Source organism: Oreochromis aureus, linkage group 13, assembly GCF_013358895.1.
Source record: "Oreochromis aureus strain Israel breed Guangdong linkage group 13, ZZ_aureus, whole genome shotgun sequence".
NCBI classification, from domain to species: domain Eukaryota; kingdom Metazoa; phylum Chordata; class Actinopteri; order Cichliformes; family Cichlidae; genus Oreochromis; species Oreochromis aureus.
The window spans coordinates 18,642,194-18,660,332 of NC_052954.1; the positions used below are offsets into that span (position 1 = coordinate 18,642,194).

General features: G+C 37.6%; 1 protein-coding gene across 1 annotated transcript; it reads right to left on the bottom strand.

Annotated features, from left to right (window-relative positions):
* Positions 1-1,837: 1,837 nt before the first annotated feature.
* cdhr1a (cadherin-related family member 1a) lies at positions 1,838-13,234 on the bottom strand. Its single transcript, XM_039622059.1, has 17 exons — positions 13,116-13,234; positions 12,366-12,461; positions 11,788-11,933; positions 11,648-11,698; positions 11,467-11,556; positions 11,282-11,368; positions 10,516-10,632; positions 10,230-10,373; positions 9,631-9,709; positions 9,438-9,538; positions 8,844-9,047; positions 7,988-8,140; positions 7,720-7,884; positions 6,312-6,379; positions 4,065-4,293; positions 3,736-3,993; positions 1,838-2,586 (listed from the first exon to the last, which is right to left on the bottom strand). The coding sequence occupies exons 1-17, from the start codon at positions 13,192-13,194 to the stop codon at positions 2,041-2,043; spliced, it is 2,613 nt and encodes an 870-aa protein (XP_039477993.1). The 5' UTR covers positions 13,195-13,234; the 3' UTR covers positions 1,838-2,040.
* Between the last annotated feature and the right edge of the window lie 4,905 nt (positions 13,235-18,139).

Sequence of the window (18,139 nt, forward strand, 5' to 3'; positions counted from 1 at the left end):
AAACCCTGACTGTGTTCATTTGATCATCATGTGATTAACAGAAAATAGAGCTATTTTTTTATTATTTTCCTTCTTTTTTTTCTGCTCATGTTCAGCTTAACAGATTCAAGCAGAGTATGTTTATTAGAATTAATATTTAGACTGAAATAAAGTTTGTATTCATATCTACTAATTTAATTTAATTATTACATGAATATAGCACAAGGTCCAGTTAGCTTTCCATAAAAACAGCTCTAGGAGTTACTTTCTAACTTTGAGTGTATTTCTGAGGCGGTACTTTTTTACTTTTACTTGAGTATAGAAGTTGAATCAGCACTTCAACTTTTACTGGAGTATTTTTCAACACTAGTGTCTGTACTTCTACTCGGCACAGAATGTCTGTACTTTTGCCACCTCTGCATATTTGCAGAACATCTGGTGAGGTTTAATGAAAAAAAAACAGCACATGTGTAATATTGTTGTGTAAGGCCTTCTTCAAGCATCTCATTTTAATTCCTGTTGTTCATATTTTCATCGTGCTCCAAGACTATTAGTGCTCAAACTATGGCAATATCGCAACACATGCTGCAACATGAACATTTGCAAAGTTGAGAATAGCAGTTTGAAGTATTTTTAAACACCCTCTTTGTGTTTCACCTCAGGGACAGTAGTTTAAGCAGCTTCTACTGTTACCAGAAAGTGGCAGTAGAGTACGGTTTGCAAGCTCATTAAGAGGGCGTGAGTCTTAAATTAATGACATCAAAGCTGTGTTTAAGTTTGTTTCAGTGCCTTCAAGGCTACTTTGGACAGGCACACCCGGGCGTGATGATACATGTCACATTAACTATGTTGCAGTCTGGATGCCTGAACAGTTAAATCAGTACGTTTATAAATACTTCAATAAGTACCTTTTCAAGTTTTACAGTTCATTGAAAAGTTAGATTTGCTGGTGGAGAAGTGGAAATACTGCATTCGGCTGCAGACTGGACGTTTCTGTACTTCACTGTTTACAATTTATGCAAAGTCCTAGTCCTTTTTTAAATTACTCTACAGATTTGAATATTCACTTCGATGATAACACAGTTTCAATTAAATAGTTTCAACTACTCTAAAGTAATCTAAATAAAGTAATCAAATCAGCCTCATCTTGCAAACTAACAAGTTAATAGATCTGTATCTATAACATACAGCTTATAATTTGATAATTTAGGGAGAACTCTAAACGTTGCTGCTTGTGTTGTTACTTTAAGTAAAACTGCCTTTATTTGGAAAAACAATGTGCTTTTATTAGTAGTAAATTCCAAAAATCTGGCTCATAGAAAACAGAAGAAAGAAACACTCAGAAAATAAACATATGGCAGTTGCTACAAAACAGTGATCCAAACAGTACAGCACACCTGCAGAGTCGGATTAAAGGCCCTTCTTATGTGATCACTTGGTCTCCTTCCCCTGGGCTGATCTTGTCATAGAGTTCAAGTGTCATGAAATCTCTTGTAAGGAGCTTGGATAGATCCTAAACAAACAGTCTCATTTGTTGAATTCTGAATGACTTCATTTCCAAAACCAGGTTTGCGTTCAGGAATTTTAAATTTGGTGTGTCACCACATAAATAAGGGGGATCTAACTGTTTCAGAGTCATACAAAAGCCAGAGGGTGTGAACTGAGAACATGGTTTGAATAATGACAAACACGCCAGGAATGTTTTTCTTTTTTAATAAAAATTGTGTTATTGATTTACAAGGAGTGAAGCTCTTTGTTGTTTCAGTATATTTCAACATTCACACTCACACACACACACACACACACACACACACACACACACACACACACACACACACACACACACACACACACACAAAGCACTGTTAATGTAGCTTATGAAAGCATCAGTCTACACAACAATCCCACCTTCAGGTTCATTTGCTGGCTGCTCTGAAGCTTTTTATCATCACACAGGACTTAATGAAACTCTGTCTGATTGTCTGTCCCTTCTAAGTTCTTGGGATGGCCTCAGTTCTGAGGGTAAAAATAGAACCTTGTGCTGAGATTGATGAAATAGTATTAATGACCTGACTTTCTCTTCTGCTCCAGCTTCATCTTGAGCTCTGAAACCAGCGCTTTGTTCACAGAGTCCTGCCTGGTCACCACTGCCTTCTTTAGAGGTTTGGGTGCCACGGTTGCTGAGACTGTGGGGACGACCCACTGCCTCTCCACCGGGAGGCAAAAAGGTGGTGGAGGTGCACAGGGTGGAGGGGGCGGTGGCCACCGTCTCAAAATCCTGCCAGCGTTGTTGTTGTGGTTGACATTCTCCACGATTACCTCTGGTTCCCGCTCTTCCTCTTTAACCTTAAATTTCTGTTCGTTCGTTTCGGGTCTCTTTAAGGGGTTTTTAAAAAGCCAGGTGTGCTGTGTCTTCGGCCTTCTCTTCACGCGGCGATTGGGCAGGATCCGGTTGGACTTTTTGTTGCGCATGAATGTTGCGGTGGAGATGAGGACCGTCACTATGATCATGAGACTAATGATACCAGCAAGCATACCTAGGATTTGCAAAGGCTTGTTTCTATTCTGCATTAAAAATGATCCCAAAGGCCCCCCTTTGAGTTGAGTCTGTAAAAGAGCACAGGGAGAATTCACATCCATGGGAGTGAAGTCACACAAAAATATGTCCAGTGTATGTTTTGTTGCACTTTGTGCTTTCATCATTTGGTAAAATATATGTTAAATAAGTCTTTAGTGCCATTATAATTTATACAGACATAAAGAAAAACAAATTTGCTTATTTATTAAATGTAGTTTCCTTGATTGACGATTGATTTTGTTGCCTGCTTCTCTAATTTTTATTAAATTAGTATTCTGCTCTTTTTATATTTTGTCAAGACAAGATCAGAGAGGTTGTCTGGGAAACTAGCGGAGACCATTCAGCATCAGAATCAGAATCAGCTTTATTGACCAAGTATGTGCACACATACAACGAATTGGGCTCCGGCTATTTCTTTCTGAGAGTGTGAGAATGAAAATGAGAATTTATGTATGAGTCGAACACAAACGTAAATAATGTGTTTAATTTGGTCGTAGCGTCATATTAAACCAAAAATACAGGTAAAACAAATTATATAGGATCATTTATATTGTGCTCCTGTACTCTTTTACAGACACAGCCTTGTTCTACAATAAAATCCTCTGGACATGGATTGCTACAAATTCTTGGTACCACATACTAATAACAATAGTACTGCTGTGCTGATGAGCTCAAGGCGAGCTTCCTTTATGGCACAGGCCTCCTTATAATCTTTCTGATCTTGCCCTGAGGTTGCACACGTGACTTTTTCAGAGAGCTGCAGTACATAAGAGTTGAAATGAAGACCGTCAGTGAAACGGCAAAGCTGACAATGGTCAAACAAATCCCAAACACTGTCCCTGGACGTTTCCTTAGGCCCAAGAAGTATGAGAAAAATCTGGATTTGATCTGTAAACATGACAATTGCATTTGTGTGAGATTCAGTTTTGTATATCACCATACATTCTCAAATTAGAATATTATGGTATAGTACTTTGTATAGTGTTTCAAATTTGATGAATGTGCATAATAATAATAATAAACTGTGGACCTTCTGTTTGATATCATGCTGTTAACATTGCAACTGTGGAGGATGATACAATGTAGCATAAAAAACTGGTATCTTAGTGGATTTATCATGAATGCCTCACATAGATTTCATTGTCATATTGCTGGTCTTTTGCTTTGTTTCAACTTACAGCTTCAGTGATGTCAATCTTGACGACGGCGGTGGTGGTGAGGGATGGATGGCCTCGGTCACGGGCCTGCACCACCAGCGACCAGGTGCAGTCTCTCTTCTTGGTGATGTTCTGAATGATGGCCATTGACTTGATGTAGGACTTCAGCATGATCTCGCCTGTGTCAGCGTTAATGTCAAAGATATTGTTTTCTGGCTCAGCTTTCATGATGGCATACTCGATAACGTTGTTGGGGACCTCTGCATCATCATCCACAGCCTGCAGACAGCAAAGGTGCTGAAAATATTCACTTTTATCAAGTTTCATTTTGTTTAAAGAGAGCCGTATACCTCTATTTTCACTGGAGCTCCAATGACCATGGTCTTCTCAAGGAAGTTATCATAGAAAGCAGGTGAGTGGTCATTCAAGTCCAACACAGTCACAAAGACTTCAGCCAGGTTGTATTTCCCCTCTGTGTCCTCTGCCTTCACATAGAAGTTATACTTGGACCTCACCTCAGCATCCAGGCTTGCCCATGGCTGTGTGTAGATGATCCCAGAGTCAGGTTTGATCAGGAACCTGTGTACAGTGATGAGTCTTCTGTAAACTGACTTCTTTGGACAATGGATATCAAGACACCATGCACCATGAACATTTTATACATATTTATTATTGTAGATTATATGATACTTTTTTTTTCTCAGTATATAATTAATAATCTGTTTTGAGCACTTGGATTGCACTTCTTGCTAAATCTTTGCACTGATTTTGTCACAGAGACTGTGAGTTTTGGAGCTTTTAAATTTAAAGGCTGCTAATACCCCTAACCTCAAATTCTTAGAGCGATATTTAGGTCCAGAAAAAACTAGCTCATTTTTAAACATGCTAATACAAAATAAATTTTATTACTTCTAGAAGCCATATTGTTTTCATCAGCTGGTCCTGTTTTTTGGTGCATTATGAAGTGATTGTTATTCAATGGAATGATTTTGTGATTAAGATCTTTTATAGAATATGCAGCAACAGCAAGTCTTAGCATGGCTAGCTTAACGTAGTATAAAGACTTGAACTAGTTGAAGTGGTGCAGATGCTTTTAAGAGTCTTGTCTCACTGAAAGGTTGCCTTAACTTCTCGTAAATCCAGAAATTTTCATTAAATTGAATGAACAAGATAAAACAAGTTTGAAAGTTGACTTCAGAGGTGTTAGTGAGCAAGGTCAAACTCTCGGGGTAGGCTCAACTGCTGGAGAGACAAGATACAGTAAAAGATACAGATTGTTTCACAAACTGACTTGTTTATGTGTCCTACAAGGTTCCAGCACAAGGTAGTCAGAAGCAAAGAGCAGTCTATTTTCTCCTCCAATCCCATTAAAGGATTATCGCAGACCGAGGGCAGGCAGGCAAAAGGACTGTCTACTCTTGGGTACACTTAAGCGCTCAACCACAGAGTGTAAAACAGTGTAAAGTCTGCAATATGAAGTGCTTTATTCTTTCAGATGCAGAGCCAAAGCATGTGGTCATGCATTGCTTCATAACCATTTTAAAATCAAAGCAGCAATTTCGAGAATAATCTGAGGTGACACAGTTTCAAAATCAGTTTGACTAGACAAGCACGCACTAAGCTAAATCTCTCTCCTCTGCTTATTTTGGAAATCCTTGTCCTTGATGCCTTGATGTGACATCACATATCTCTTTTAATTTATTGCTACAGAGGGGTGTAAAAATGCTTTCCCCTTGCATTTGAACAACTAAAGCAGATGGTAAACTCATTCCCACCAGCATGTGCCTGTGGGTTTGTGTTGCAGCTGAACAGACAGTGAACATAAATATAAACCCAAAAAATAAAAGATTTTTTTAAGAGCAACAAAAGATCACAATGGCAAGATGTGTTTGTATTTGAAGTGCGAGAAAATGCAAGCTGTGGGTATACAGTACTCTGTATTATCAGAAAGAACTGTGCAGTCTTGGATCTGGAGAATGGATTTCTGCTGGGAAACTAATAAAAAGTGAAAAACACCAGTAAATCCTCTGGGCTACAGTGCTTAGGGGAAATAAAAAAGAATCAAGTCGTGATATGAAAAACTAGTGTGCTCTTACATTTCTGTCCAGCTTTCAGGCAGATGTGTTTTTGCTATCGCTGGTCGCTTACAGTGTGGTGCATTATTTGAAGAGATTTAATTTATTTGAGCTTCTTGAAACAATTGTACATTAGATATAATGTTTATTCTATAAAATTTGGTTTCACTACTGGAAAAAACCCACATGTCAGGTGTTGAATTACTATACTTTACTGTAGTATAGTAAAATATATTCTTTTTTCTTTGGACTATAAACATTGAAAATGATCTTCTGTGATCACTATCCAAAGACTGATGAATAGACACAGTGAAGGCGACAAAGTTATTTAGTTATTCTCAGAACATTTAAAACATATATTCTAAAATCAAATTAATGCTGTTTCTACACCATTGCATGTGAATATGTGGAGATGTTGCAGAGATGTTACATCTGAATATGTGAATGGAACAACAGCATTTAAAAGGACTAATTTTTGTTGTGTCCTACTGGCAAAACATAAAGCTCATTTATTGCACTTACAGCTCAGCCCCTGATCCATAGATAGAGTACTTCACTTCTCCCCAAGGTCCTGAGTCTGGGTCAAATGCCTGTAGACAGGTATCAATGAATCAATCAGTCAATAAAATATTTATTTTGAACATAAAGACGAAATCAGTAACAGTCATCATATTCACATGGAAAAAACAAAAACAAAATTCACATTCATACAGACTAATGTTATTGTAATATGTTTATGCACTGAGTAATTATGCTTTCATTAATTATTAGTAATTATTTAATAATTATTTAACTACTCTAGTATTGTAACAGTATTGTTTTTTAATATGCCATTAGATACAAATATCTATCCATCCATCTATCCGAGCAACCACAGGGCGAGAAGGAGGGTCTATGCAATTATCAATATTTAATGTACAACCTAATAGACATTTAGCACGCTGCCTCATCCATATAGTGCTGTGTAAGTGTTTTTTTAATATAATTTTTTAAAGTGAATGACAGAGCTATGATAGATCATAGAGAATAAAATGCCATGCTTGGTTGTAGATTAAACACCTGAGTTCAACACAAGTTTTACAGCAGTGAGTTTAATGTGTTGCAGTATCTATCCTACATTAAACTGTCATTCAAGCATGGCCAATGACCAGTACTGTGTTGACTTGCCTTTTCTCTTTCCTCTTTCTTTTTAGTTTGCATCTGTTTTCGTCGTGAATGAAGAAAAACCTGCACTTTCATGTTGTCTGCCAGCATGGACTCAGTAAACTGAATGAAAATGTGCTCAACTGGAACATGATGTTTCAGGGGTTAGCTATAAAAAGACAGATTTTTGATGTCATAGGAACATCATCATCATCATCATCAGCTAATCTTTGTTTCTGTAGCTGCTGGGATGCCTGTTCACTGTCTCTATGTGTCCAAGGTCAGTTGTTGGCTGCTCTTCTATCTGATTGAAATTGCCTGCGATCAAGGCAACAAACTCCTGTGGTGTTCACGCAAGGTCAGGATTTAATAATGAGCCTCCCTGTTGCTTTGAGCCCCTGTGGGGCTGATAGGAACAGACAAGGGCAAAAGACGATGTGATCCAAGTATCAATCAAATCGTCATGTCCTTAAGTGTTCATTTTACTTCAGCACATATTTTGATGCTGTAGAGGCATGTGCTGCTAAGCATTAGAGAAAAAAAAATGTCTGTGAATTTGGTGTTACACAACAAAATGAAAGTGATAGCCATCTGGCAGCTTACCTCGCCTAGCTTTTATCTACATGTTTTCACATGTTATCCCAACCCTCCCTGCTCAAAAAGTCTACATTTAGGGGATTAATAGCCCTCTTGGGCATTTTGTTAAAATCAGCAGTCCTCTTTAGCTCTGACTGACGTACATTGGTGATGGCATGTATTTTTAGACAGGATGAAGAGACAGGCTCACCGTGACTGTGACCACGTTGGAGCCACCGGGTGAATTTTCTGGAATTCTGGCAATGTAGTAATCTGAAGAGAATTTGGGAGCGTTGTCATTGGTGTCCAGGAGATGAATGACGATGTCTGCTGTAGCGCTGAATTTCTCTGGTGTGTCAATCTCAACCGCAAGGAGCTGAGGAAGAAAAAAATATTAGAAATATATATGCATTTTTCAAACTTAATTTTAATCTACTGTAGTGCATGTATATTTTGGCATGCTAGTGTAAATAATTCACCTTGTATGTTAGAAAATGGTATTTCTCATAGTCCATAGCAGCAGAGTCTTCTACTAAGATTGTGACCTGGGCCTCGTTGAGTACAGTCTGAGGGACAACTCGCAGCATTCTTCCTGGTCCAATCAGTCTCAGATTGAATTTAGCATTTGCACCCTGCAAAAGCACAAACACATAATTATCATATTCAAAAGTCAAGTGTGCTTTATATGCATGGATCTGTTAATACGTAATAATCTGCATTTGTTGCAGAGCTAAAAAAGCAGACATGTAGTAAAGTCCATTTGGTAATTAGCCCGTTAAATCAATATAGCATCGCTGTGTCCTTCTCTTATTAAGAGTGATGAGTAGCAGCAATAATATTCTGGCTCACACAGAAAGATACTGTCTGACGCTGCAACATTATTATCAGAAAATATATTTAGTGAAAATCAGTCATGTGGCTCATAAAGTACACAGAGCTGGAAACACAAAGACACTTGCGTAAGCTGGCAAATGGCACAGAAAGCACCTTTTAATTGTGTTGGCTTACTTTCAAACTCATGCAATTTTAGAAGGATTGACTGTGATAATGGCAGGATTAAAGTCATTCTGAGGACAGAAACACAGACTCTGTCCTGAACACTATGCTGTGCTATGACTGATGTTGACTAAATCAGTTACTCATTAGATAATAATATAATTATTACAGAAAACAAATGTTATTACATAAAAACCAGTCACTGTTACTCTTGGCCGGCTAAGGCACCTTTGAAAGACAACCATGAGTGGTACGAGTGTTGAAAAATACCTGCACAAAAAGAAAAGTTGAAGCTTGTCATAGTCAGTGTAGAGAAAATAAGACAACAAGGGTGTTCACCTGATCAGAGTCATTGACGGTGATTTTCAGCCCCCGGAGGATCTCTCCCTCGGGTGGATGCTCATACATGGTCAACTCAAACGTGCTCTGTGGGCCGTTCTCTCCATAGAAAGTAGGCGGATTGTTATTTAGGTCCACAACACGGATCACCACTGTCGTGACCTCATAGTCCATGAGTCTGCCTTCAGGACTTACTTCTGAAGCCTGAACAGAAGGAGTAAAAGTCAAGGTATATTTATCACTCTTAGAATCAGTAAACATGGGCCGATTTGGTATTTTATCTACCAATTTTACTATCTACCCATCACTAGGCTACCATGTTTTTTCCCCCCTTATTTTCCTTGTAGATTCATTGAGCCACTGTTCAGCTAATCAATGTACTTTGATTAGGTCTATAAACATTTTTGCGTGGACTCAAGCACTTGTAAATAAAATCAAGGTACAAAAAAATCCCAAAGTGTTTGTTTATTTCCAAGTTATCAGAAAATAGCTGTCTGAGAAGATCAGGCTTTGATTTATAAAGCAGTTATTATATTAAAATAATGTAGGAGAGAATGTATGTAAAACAGAGTTGGTGACTGAACAGCAACTTACCCTGACTTTAATGTTGAAGATTTCTCTCTTCAGATAAATGGGGAGAGTCAACAGGGTGATGCAACCACTTGTTTTATTGATACTAAAAACACCGTCATCACCTGGTGAAAAATATTAGATGGATGAACCTTTATATAAATATGTATCCCTTCATTTTAAGATGATTGTAGCTTTCTTTGACAAAATGGCTTACCATCATCGAATGAATAGCGGATTGGATTTGGGTTCCCCACATCACCATCTCGGGCCTCAACAGTGAATATTTCAGATCCCTAGAGAGAGTAAGGCGGAAAGATTTTGCATTTAATAGATTGGTGGTGGCATGCATCTATAAAAAAAATAGATCTTCAAAAGCCTCTTTTTGAACCACCATGTGTCTGGTGCAGTTAGTCACAACAAATCGCCAAAATCTAACCTTCTCCCTGTTTTCAAAGGCTCATTTAAATGTCACACTCCTAATTATTCTCATTTGGATGAAAGTCAGACTGTGTAAACTTGCTGTGATGAGCTTCTGCTGTGACATTTTGCAATAATGATAAAGCAGTGAAATGCCAGTAATTAAAGTGATGTGTGGGGCCTTGGGTTTTGGGCTCTTTTGTTAGTTATTACTTATACTGCCAACATAAAACTTAATCATTCCATATGATGCTGCTTTATGACAGCAGTGTAACTATGTTGTCCTAAACGAAAAAGAAAATAACAAAAATTTAGCCATTGCGCTAACTGCCACGTATTTCAATTCTAGACTAAAATCAGTGCACAAAATCACCGGGGGAGTGTTTTCATACTCACTGGCACTGAGATTTCATAAACATAGCCAAAGTAGGGTGTCCCAATGAAAGATGGCAGAGTGTCTTGAGCATCAATCACATTAATCGTCAGGGTAGCTGAGGAGGACATAAACTGCTCCTTCCCATTAAAGCTACCACCACCATCCTAGAACAAAGGTAATGACAGTTTACATCTGCATTTTTAAATGTAAGTCTCCTAGATCAAGAAATTGCTCATTTACATGTTCCTCTGCTATAATCATGTTTAATGATTTTATGTTCATCTTTGAGTATAATACACCAAGTACCTTTGCGATAACAATGACAAAGTGTGTCTTTGCTTTCTCATAGTCCAGCATTTCTCCAGATTTGATACGAAGGACTCCACTGTGTCTGTCGATGGCAAACAGAGTGGACTGAGCACTCTGCAAAGAAAATGGAATAAATGCATGATTTTAAAAGCACATGCAGAAACACAAATAAGGGGTTACATGAGTAAAAGCCTGTCACTGGCACTCTTAAAACCCTTTAACAAACACTCACATGAAAAGTGGTCAGGTGGCAGAATAAAACCCCACAGAAGCTCCTTGAAATAAGCCAATTCCAATATCCAGTCTTTGCCCATCTGGATGTAAAGTACCCATATGCTCAAGGACATAGCAGGCAGGTGAAAGCTGTTGTGTCCAGATGTGGACTGCCTGTCTCGTAACTCCTACTTCCAAGCCAGCTGTTCTTTGGTCTTAATAGTCCAAAGTGCAAAGTAACATTTGTGCCGCTGAGCCACCCCTCACCGACACAAATGTAACTGTCATTTAATCCCCATCTTCATAACTACACCAACATATTCAGGCACAAATACACAGTAACACAGGAAAATATATGTAACCCCTGCTATTAGTACAACTATACATCATCAGTGTTGAAAGCAGATTATTGAAAAAACTTAGCGGTTTACAATTTTACCTAACAAGTAAAAGAGCCCTGGTTTGACCCCGGGAGGTGACACAAGTCCCTTAGGGGTTGTGTAAGGAAGGGCGTGTGAGTGGGCAATATTTTCCTACTGCAAAGTGATACCTGCAGGTAGTAGGTGACCGAGCCCCCTGAGCCTGTGTCTCTGTCCACTGCCTCAACTTTGTAGATACTGCTTCCAGACTCTGTTGTCTACAATGTCCAAGAAAGAAAAGAAAGGCAACATTTAGAGCTTAACAAGACTTTTTTTTACTTGGAGAGACAGATACTGTTGTCTCGGCTTAACTTACTTCCAGTACATCAATGATCGCAGGCATGTTTTGGAATTCGGGCTTTTCATCATTTGCATCCATTACAAATATTGTCACTCTTTCCACAACCTAAAAGCAAGAACCGACAGGAGGATAAAACCACACAGCATGTTGAAGTTTAGTATTTGACTTTTTTTTAAAAGGAGCTAAAAGTTGATACCTTGCTTTGCCCATCAGTGATGCTGACAAGAACATCAATAGAGTCTTGTTTCTAAGTAAATAATAGTAGTAGGTTAATACAGCAACCAAGTTGTTATAAAAACACTGAATTGTCGATCTGTACATCTTTGTAAAGTTTACCTCTCTGTCCAGCTTTTCTACTAATGTAATATTTCCAGATTTGGGGTCGACCCTGAAGTACTCTTTGGACCCTGGATCAAAGGAAAGGCCGTACCTCACCTCCTGGCCTTCAGGATCTGTGCCATTAAGACGATAAATTTGTGTACCTATAGAGAGGTATCATTATTAAGAGTAAATATCCCCTCACAGAAACAAATTGTGGACATGTAAAGGTAAACAGTTTCTAACCATTTACTATAAGGTGTACGTTTCTTTTGGTAACAACTGCTGTGGAACAAACCAGGCTGAAACACTAAGTACCATTTGGAGTATCCAGACTGATGCAAGGTGTAGAGGGACAGCTGCACTGCATTCGCAGCCAGCAAACTGTCCCTGACATCAACAGGTGGCAGCAGCAGATGAGCATGTTAGTGTGAGTGCGTACACGCCACACAACATCTGTTCATCTATCAAAGACTACTTAACATCCTGGACTCTCACATATTGGCCACCACAACACACCATTTTGTTGATTGGTTGTTCTACAGTCCTATTAGCTGTTCACACTAAATGTTCCCCAGTCCAGAGGTCAAGCTCACCAACAGCAGTGTCCTCTGAGAGGCTGAACAAGGCCAGGTTTCCATTGTAACTGTAGGGCCCATTGTCGTAGAAATATGGAGCAAAATCTGCTTGTGCTGTGGGCAGACACATAAATCAGGGAAAAGAATATTTGAATGTCACAGGTTTATTTGGCATAATCTTTGAAAGAAGAAATTGTGCTCCCTGAACTATCGGTGAGTGGAGGTGATAAAGCACAACCTTAATCTATGACTGAATCAGTTAGTTAATCTACTGAGTGTTTTGTACACAGACTACTGATATGAATTTGTAATTTTAACTGGTTCTCTCTCTGTAAATGCTAAAATGGCAGAAAAAATGCTATGTAAACTGTATACACAATCTCCTCTTTCTTTTCACTTTGACTGGGATTAAAGGTGCATTACATCAACCTCTTAAGATACTCTTTCTATACATAGACCTGAGATCTCTGCTGCTTTTACCTGTAATACAATTACAGTTTTTTAAAACAGTTTTAACCTACTATTGCATATCAGCTTTAAAACTAATTTAAACAAGCAAATAATTTTGTGTAGCTTCAAAAAAATACTTATATTTCCATTTGGAAAACCGAGGGCATAAATAAACTGAAAACTCAGTGAAGGTTAATTATAATAGTGACAGAATTACAAAATTAATAGATAAAATAGCCCAGAGTCTGAATATCACTCACAATCTGATCACATCAGGATTAGTAAACAGTAAGCAGACAAACAATAAGGTAAACTTACCAAAGCAGGCATGCACAAACACAAAAAGTAGTAGCAAATGTAGTATCCTTACATGCTTCATTCTAAAGAATAAAGTCATGAAATCGCACCATGAAGACGGCTTCGTCAAGAGACCTCTACATGAGCTACACTTCTCAAGGTGTTCTCTGGCAACTGGAGAAGGCTAAACGCAGATGCTCACATACTAATCCAATGACACATCTTAAGAGCTGCTTCAGGGCCCCCGTAGTCTCCGACTGGGCCTTAGCAAACAAAAGGCCAAAGGAGATGACTCTGTCTGCAAAAGCTGTACATCTACAACTTTGCAGTAGATGTACAGCTATATTCTTCACATTTTCAGCTTTTAATGTAACTTGTGTTATTGTATGTCATAAATGCTACAGAAACTCTGTTTTATTCTGATGTTGTCTAAATGATAATTCATAAATGTAAAGTTATTATTGCACTTTTTACAATCACTGGTTACAGTGAAACATAACGATCAGGATGTTAATTTTGTTTTTTAGTTTTAAAGCTTTGATTTATGATCTGCTCTGAATGACCGCAGTCTCAGCTATGTAAACACATACCCCCACCCCCTTTGTACTAAATATAACTCCTGGCATTGAATTATGACCATTTTACATAAAATATTGTGACCAACTATGTTTGATGTAAATTGTATACTGTAACAGTAGTCAGTGATTTGTTTATATTGGACAAGGGTACCATCTGCCATGCAGACTTTACAACCATATGTTTCAATAACATAGAAAACCCTCAGTACCTATGCAAGTAGCTTTTATGTTGAACTTTTATGACTAAAAAACATCACATGTAGTACGTACTTAAGCGGGCTAATCTTCTTGATTGATAATCTCATTTTCCAGCAGGTGGAAATCTCCTGTAAACAAATGTTATATAATACTTATCCAGAGGTGTGACAAGAGGTCCTCTTTTTTTTTTTTTTTTTTTTTTTACAAACATTTACAAACAACACATAAATGTTTTCAAGTTTGATAGTTTTAAATGCATTTTTTCACTAATCCAAATAGTCAGTCAACATCACTTAAAGTGACTCAAATAATCTAATAATTCATTCTCAACTCTCTAGAGTGCAGTGACATTTAAAAATCCAAGTAAACACCTCAAACTCGCTGTCTCTATCCTGCTGAAAGAGGCCTAATATAATGTACAAGGGTGTACATGGTCTGCAACAGGACTTAAGTAGGTCGTACATGTGAACGTAATGTCAACATAGATGGCAGGAGCCCAAATCATCACATTGTCTTCGCCAGTTTACCTTATTCCTAGTGCCAGGTGTTCCCCAGGTAAATGATTTACAGACAGCAGGCAATCCACGTGATGTAAAAGAAAACATGATTTCTCAAACCAGGCCGCCTTCTTCCATTATCGTGGCAAGTTCTCATGGTGAAGTGTCCATTGTTGATGCTTTTGGTTCTGGACGGGCCAGCATGGGGAGCCTCACTAGTCTGCAGGTATATATACACAAAAAACTGTGATGCACTGTGTATTCTGACACCTTTCTATCAGAACCAGCATGAACTTTTTTAGCAATTTGAACTACAGTAGCTCATCTGTTGGATCGGACCACACGGCCCAGCCTTCACATGGCTGCCCATGACCCTGTTACTCTTTCACCACTGTTCTTTTCTTACAGTTTTTAATAGGTACTGACCACTGCAGACTAGGAACACCCTGCAAGAGATGCAGTTTTCAACATGCTTGGACCCAATCATCCAGCCATCACAATTTGGACCTAGTCAAACTCAAATCATTACATTTGCTGATTTTTCCTGCTTCGAGCACATCAACTTTTAGGACAAAATGTTCTGTTGCTCCTGTGGGAACAGTATCCCACTCACTAACAAGTGTAGAGATAGTCAGTGTGGTGCTTGATGTGTGTTTATAGATAGCCTTTTATATCCACATTTTTATTGCATAGCTATCTACTATCTACTTTATAAGCTCAAAGTGCAGACCAAAAAACAAGAAGGGAAACAAATCCTATTTGTTTTTCATTGGCAGATGTTATATTTTTCTTCCCCACTTGGAAAAATAGGTCAAGTATACAAATGCATTGTTTAGTTTCTATGCATACCATTAAAACACTTTGCATGCAAGAGGATTTACACACGTGAATAAAGCATTTCAACATCCAGTCTCGTGCTGATATTAAATCTACTATACATAATCTGAGCTTTTGTCCTAGAACTTATAGTGGATAGCATGTTCTAAGTGTGTGCTTAATGCACACAGAAAAACACAACACACAGAACATCAGGAGCATCAGTACAGTTTGATATCGCTGACCTCTGACTGCAGTTAAATTCCCAGCATATATGATGAAAGCTTTCAGACTGGGCATGTAAATATCCAGAATTCAAAGAGATCAATCATTTTCATGCCTTTTGAAACTCTTACACAATATACTCACTGAAAATGGTCACATGTCAAGTTACTTCTGTGTTGGTAGTTAGGGTCATGCCTCCAGCTTTAATTTTTGTAATACTGACAGATGGCATGCATTAAACCACTGTTCTCTAATCTGTACACATGTAATGCATGGAGCCTAACTCTGGTAATATAAACTACATCAGATGTAAATATAAAGCACAGTTAGCACTTACATTGCGGTTGTAAAAAAGCCCATGTTATGGCACGTAACATTATGTAGGTTCAAAAACAAGTACTTTATATGTGTGCTTGTCCTTAATAATAATCATATGAATGCTATGAAGGTTTTTTTTTATATCTTCCCAATGATGAGTGTAAAAAGTATGGCTAAAAGTTCACTGTTTTATAGTTTCTAGTATTGTGATTTCAATTATTATAACATATGTGATAAGCTTCTGATTGTTGGTGACAGGCCACAAGGATGCCCAAAGGAATTTTAGGGCCATGCCTAATCACTAAGACTAAACATGCCTCAGTGTAACGTGAACCATTTGTACTAGTCGCCAACAAATGACACGCATTGATAAGCTTCTAGATGGGTCACATTTGTCATATCACATTTTTGAATGAGTTTATGTTAACATAAAAGATTTTGCATCAAGATGAAAACATAAAAAAGATACATTTAAGGAATAAAGAGCAGCAGAAGACGAACATGTTGTATCACAAAACAATCAGGGAAGCAAACACGGCAAGGAAGTTCTTTCCAAAATAAAGGTCAAACATGGATTCAATCACTTATAGCTTCTAAATATGTTTAAAACACCTGCATGAAGAATCCTTCAAACCAAGTATAAAAAAGGAGAAGCTCTTCAAGTTTCATTATTTATCCATAAAGTCTTACAGTTACACTGGATTTTTCCTTTCACATATTGCAGCTATTGTCTAGTGACCAAAAAATAAACCCTAAATTATAAAATGCCAAACAAAAACACCGATTATTTATTTATACAAAATAAAGCAAGCAAACTAAAACTGTAGCCAGCTATTTTACAAAATTAAAATGATAGCTGAAGCATTTAAATACATTTTATTTCAGATTCCATGTAATGATGATCATATGACTGAATGTTTCTGCCATGAACATTTCAGCTTGTTGTACAGGATTAGAGTACATAGCTCATATTTAGAACACGTTTTTGGCCATTTATCAAGATGCGATGTTGACAGAGAGAGCTACATGTAGAATTAGTTTGGCTCTGTTTCTGTACATGTCTCTGAAACGTGAGGGTCTGAAAAAAGGACTAGTGAACATGTAGATATGTTTATCACTAAGACGAAGAATATTTTGGATTAATCTTGTTGGGGTTGAAAGAATCTCAAGAATACCAAAGATACACTCAAATCATATATTTTAATTCCCTGAAAACAACAGACTTGTGGGTTTATACAGTATCTGGAGAGCTTGATATGTTTAACATAAATTGATAAAATTCCAGTTAAAACAAACTGCCTTTTTCCCCCTGCTTAAAAAAAATAAATGAAAGGAAAGTCATGTATTTACCTGGGCGGAAAAAGAGATTTACCAAAAATAGAAAGGGAAATTTTGAATAAATTGAACAGTACTTGTATCACCACAAGAGCACCTGTTCTCAAGCTCCCCACTTCAGCTTTGCCCCTTTGGATTATTATTGATAATCTCTAGTGTGGTTTGCCAAGGCCAAAGGTTTGCTTTCAGTCCTGGTCCACTCTAAAACTGGGTCATGCCTTTAATCTCTCCATCTACAGTATACTGTAGGTTAGCAGCCATGAATCATGTGGCACATTTCTTCTGCTAGAGTAACTGTGGACTAAAATGATCATTAGCAGCTGTACAATAAGAAGTTTATATATAATCTATTAACATTTTATTTCCATATTATGGATAGGTCCTTAAAAATAAATAAATGAAAGAAAATTTAAAAATAAAATGAGGGTTTAGCAGTGAAAAATATCTAGGAAAACAGCATCAGTAAAATAAAAAAAATGCAATATTCACAACAGTATTAAACTAAAGCCTAAAGTAATGTTAAAATATGCAGAAAAATGCACAATGGGTATGGTGTGCTTACATAGTCTGTTGTTTTCAGGGAATGAAAATATATGATTCTTTGGTATGCTTGAGATTCTTTCAAACCCAAAATGATTAGTGAGGATGACAATGCAATCTGACAAAAAATTCACAATGAATTAAACACTTTAAGCCCTGACAGGAGCCTATGGAGGATTTCAAACCAAGCATTTGCTCTCTGATGCACTGCTCCATACTCTGCAATCTTTTACTTTGCTGCCCCCAAGTGGTAAAAATCAGATGGTAAACACTGAATGTAAAAATAAACAGGTCTGTTTATTTGGCGTGCGTTTGCTTGGATACAGTTTAAAGACAAGACAAAACAAAACAAAACAAAAAACAAGCATTTATCTTAAACAGCGGGTCAACTGTAGTAGTGAGTATCTAGCTGCTATATACCTTTACAACCACATCTGTAGATGTGTTCTGGACCTTTTTGCCAGCATAACTGTAACAATTATAAGCATACATGCAACACTAATAAGAATAGCAATGTTTACCAGCACCCCACAAACAA

What these genes read in the sequence shown, in the direction of transcription:
- cdhr1a (XM_039622059.1), bottom strand. Translation starts at nt 13,194, where the DNA reads ATGACTTTATTCTTTAGAATGAAGCATGTAAGGATACTACATTTGCTA. An exon ending in CCGCTATTCATTCGATGATG is followed by an intron (nt 9,539 to 9,630) that starts GTAAGCCATTTT and finishes ATTTTTCACCAG; the next exon opens with GTGATGACGGTGTTTTTAGT. An exon ending in TCTTCAACATTAAAGTCAGG is followed by an intron (nt 9,048 to 9,437) that starts GTAAGTTGCTGT and finishes CCTTCTGTTCAG; the next exon opens with GCTTCAGAAGTAAGTCCTGA.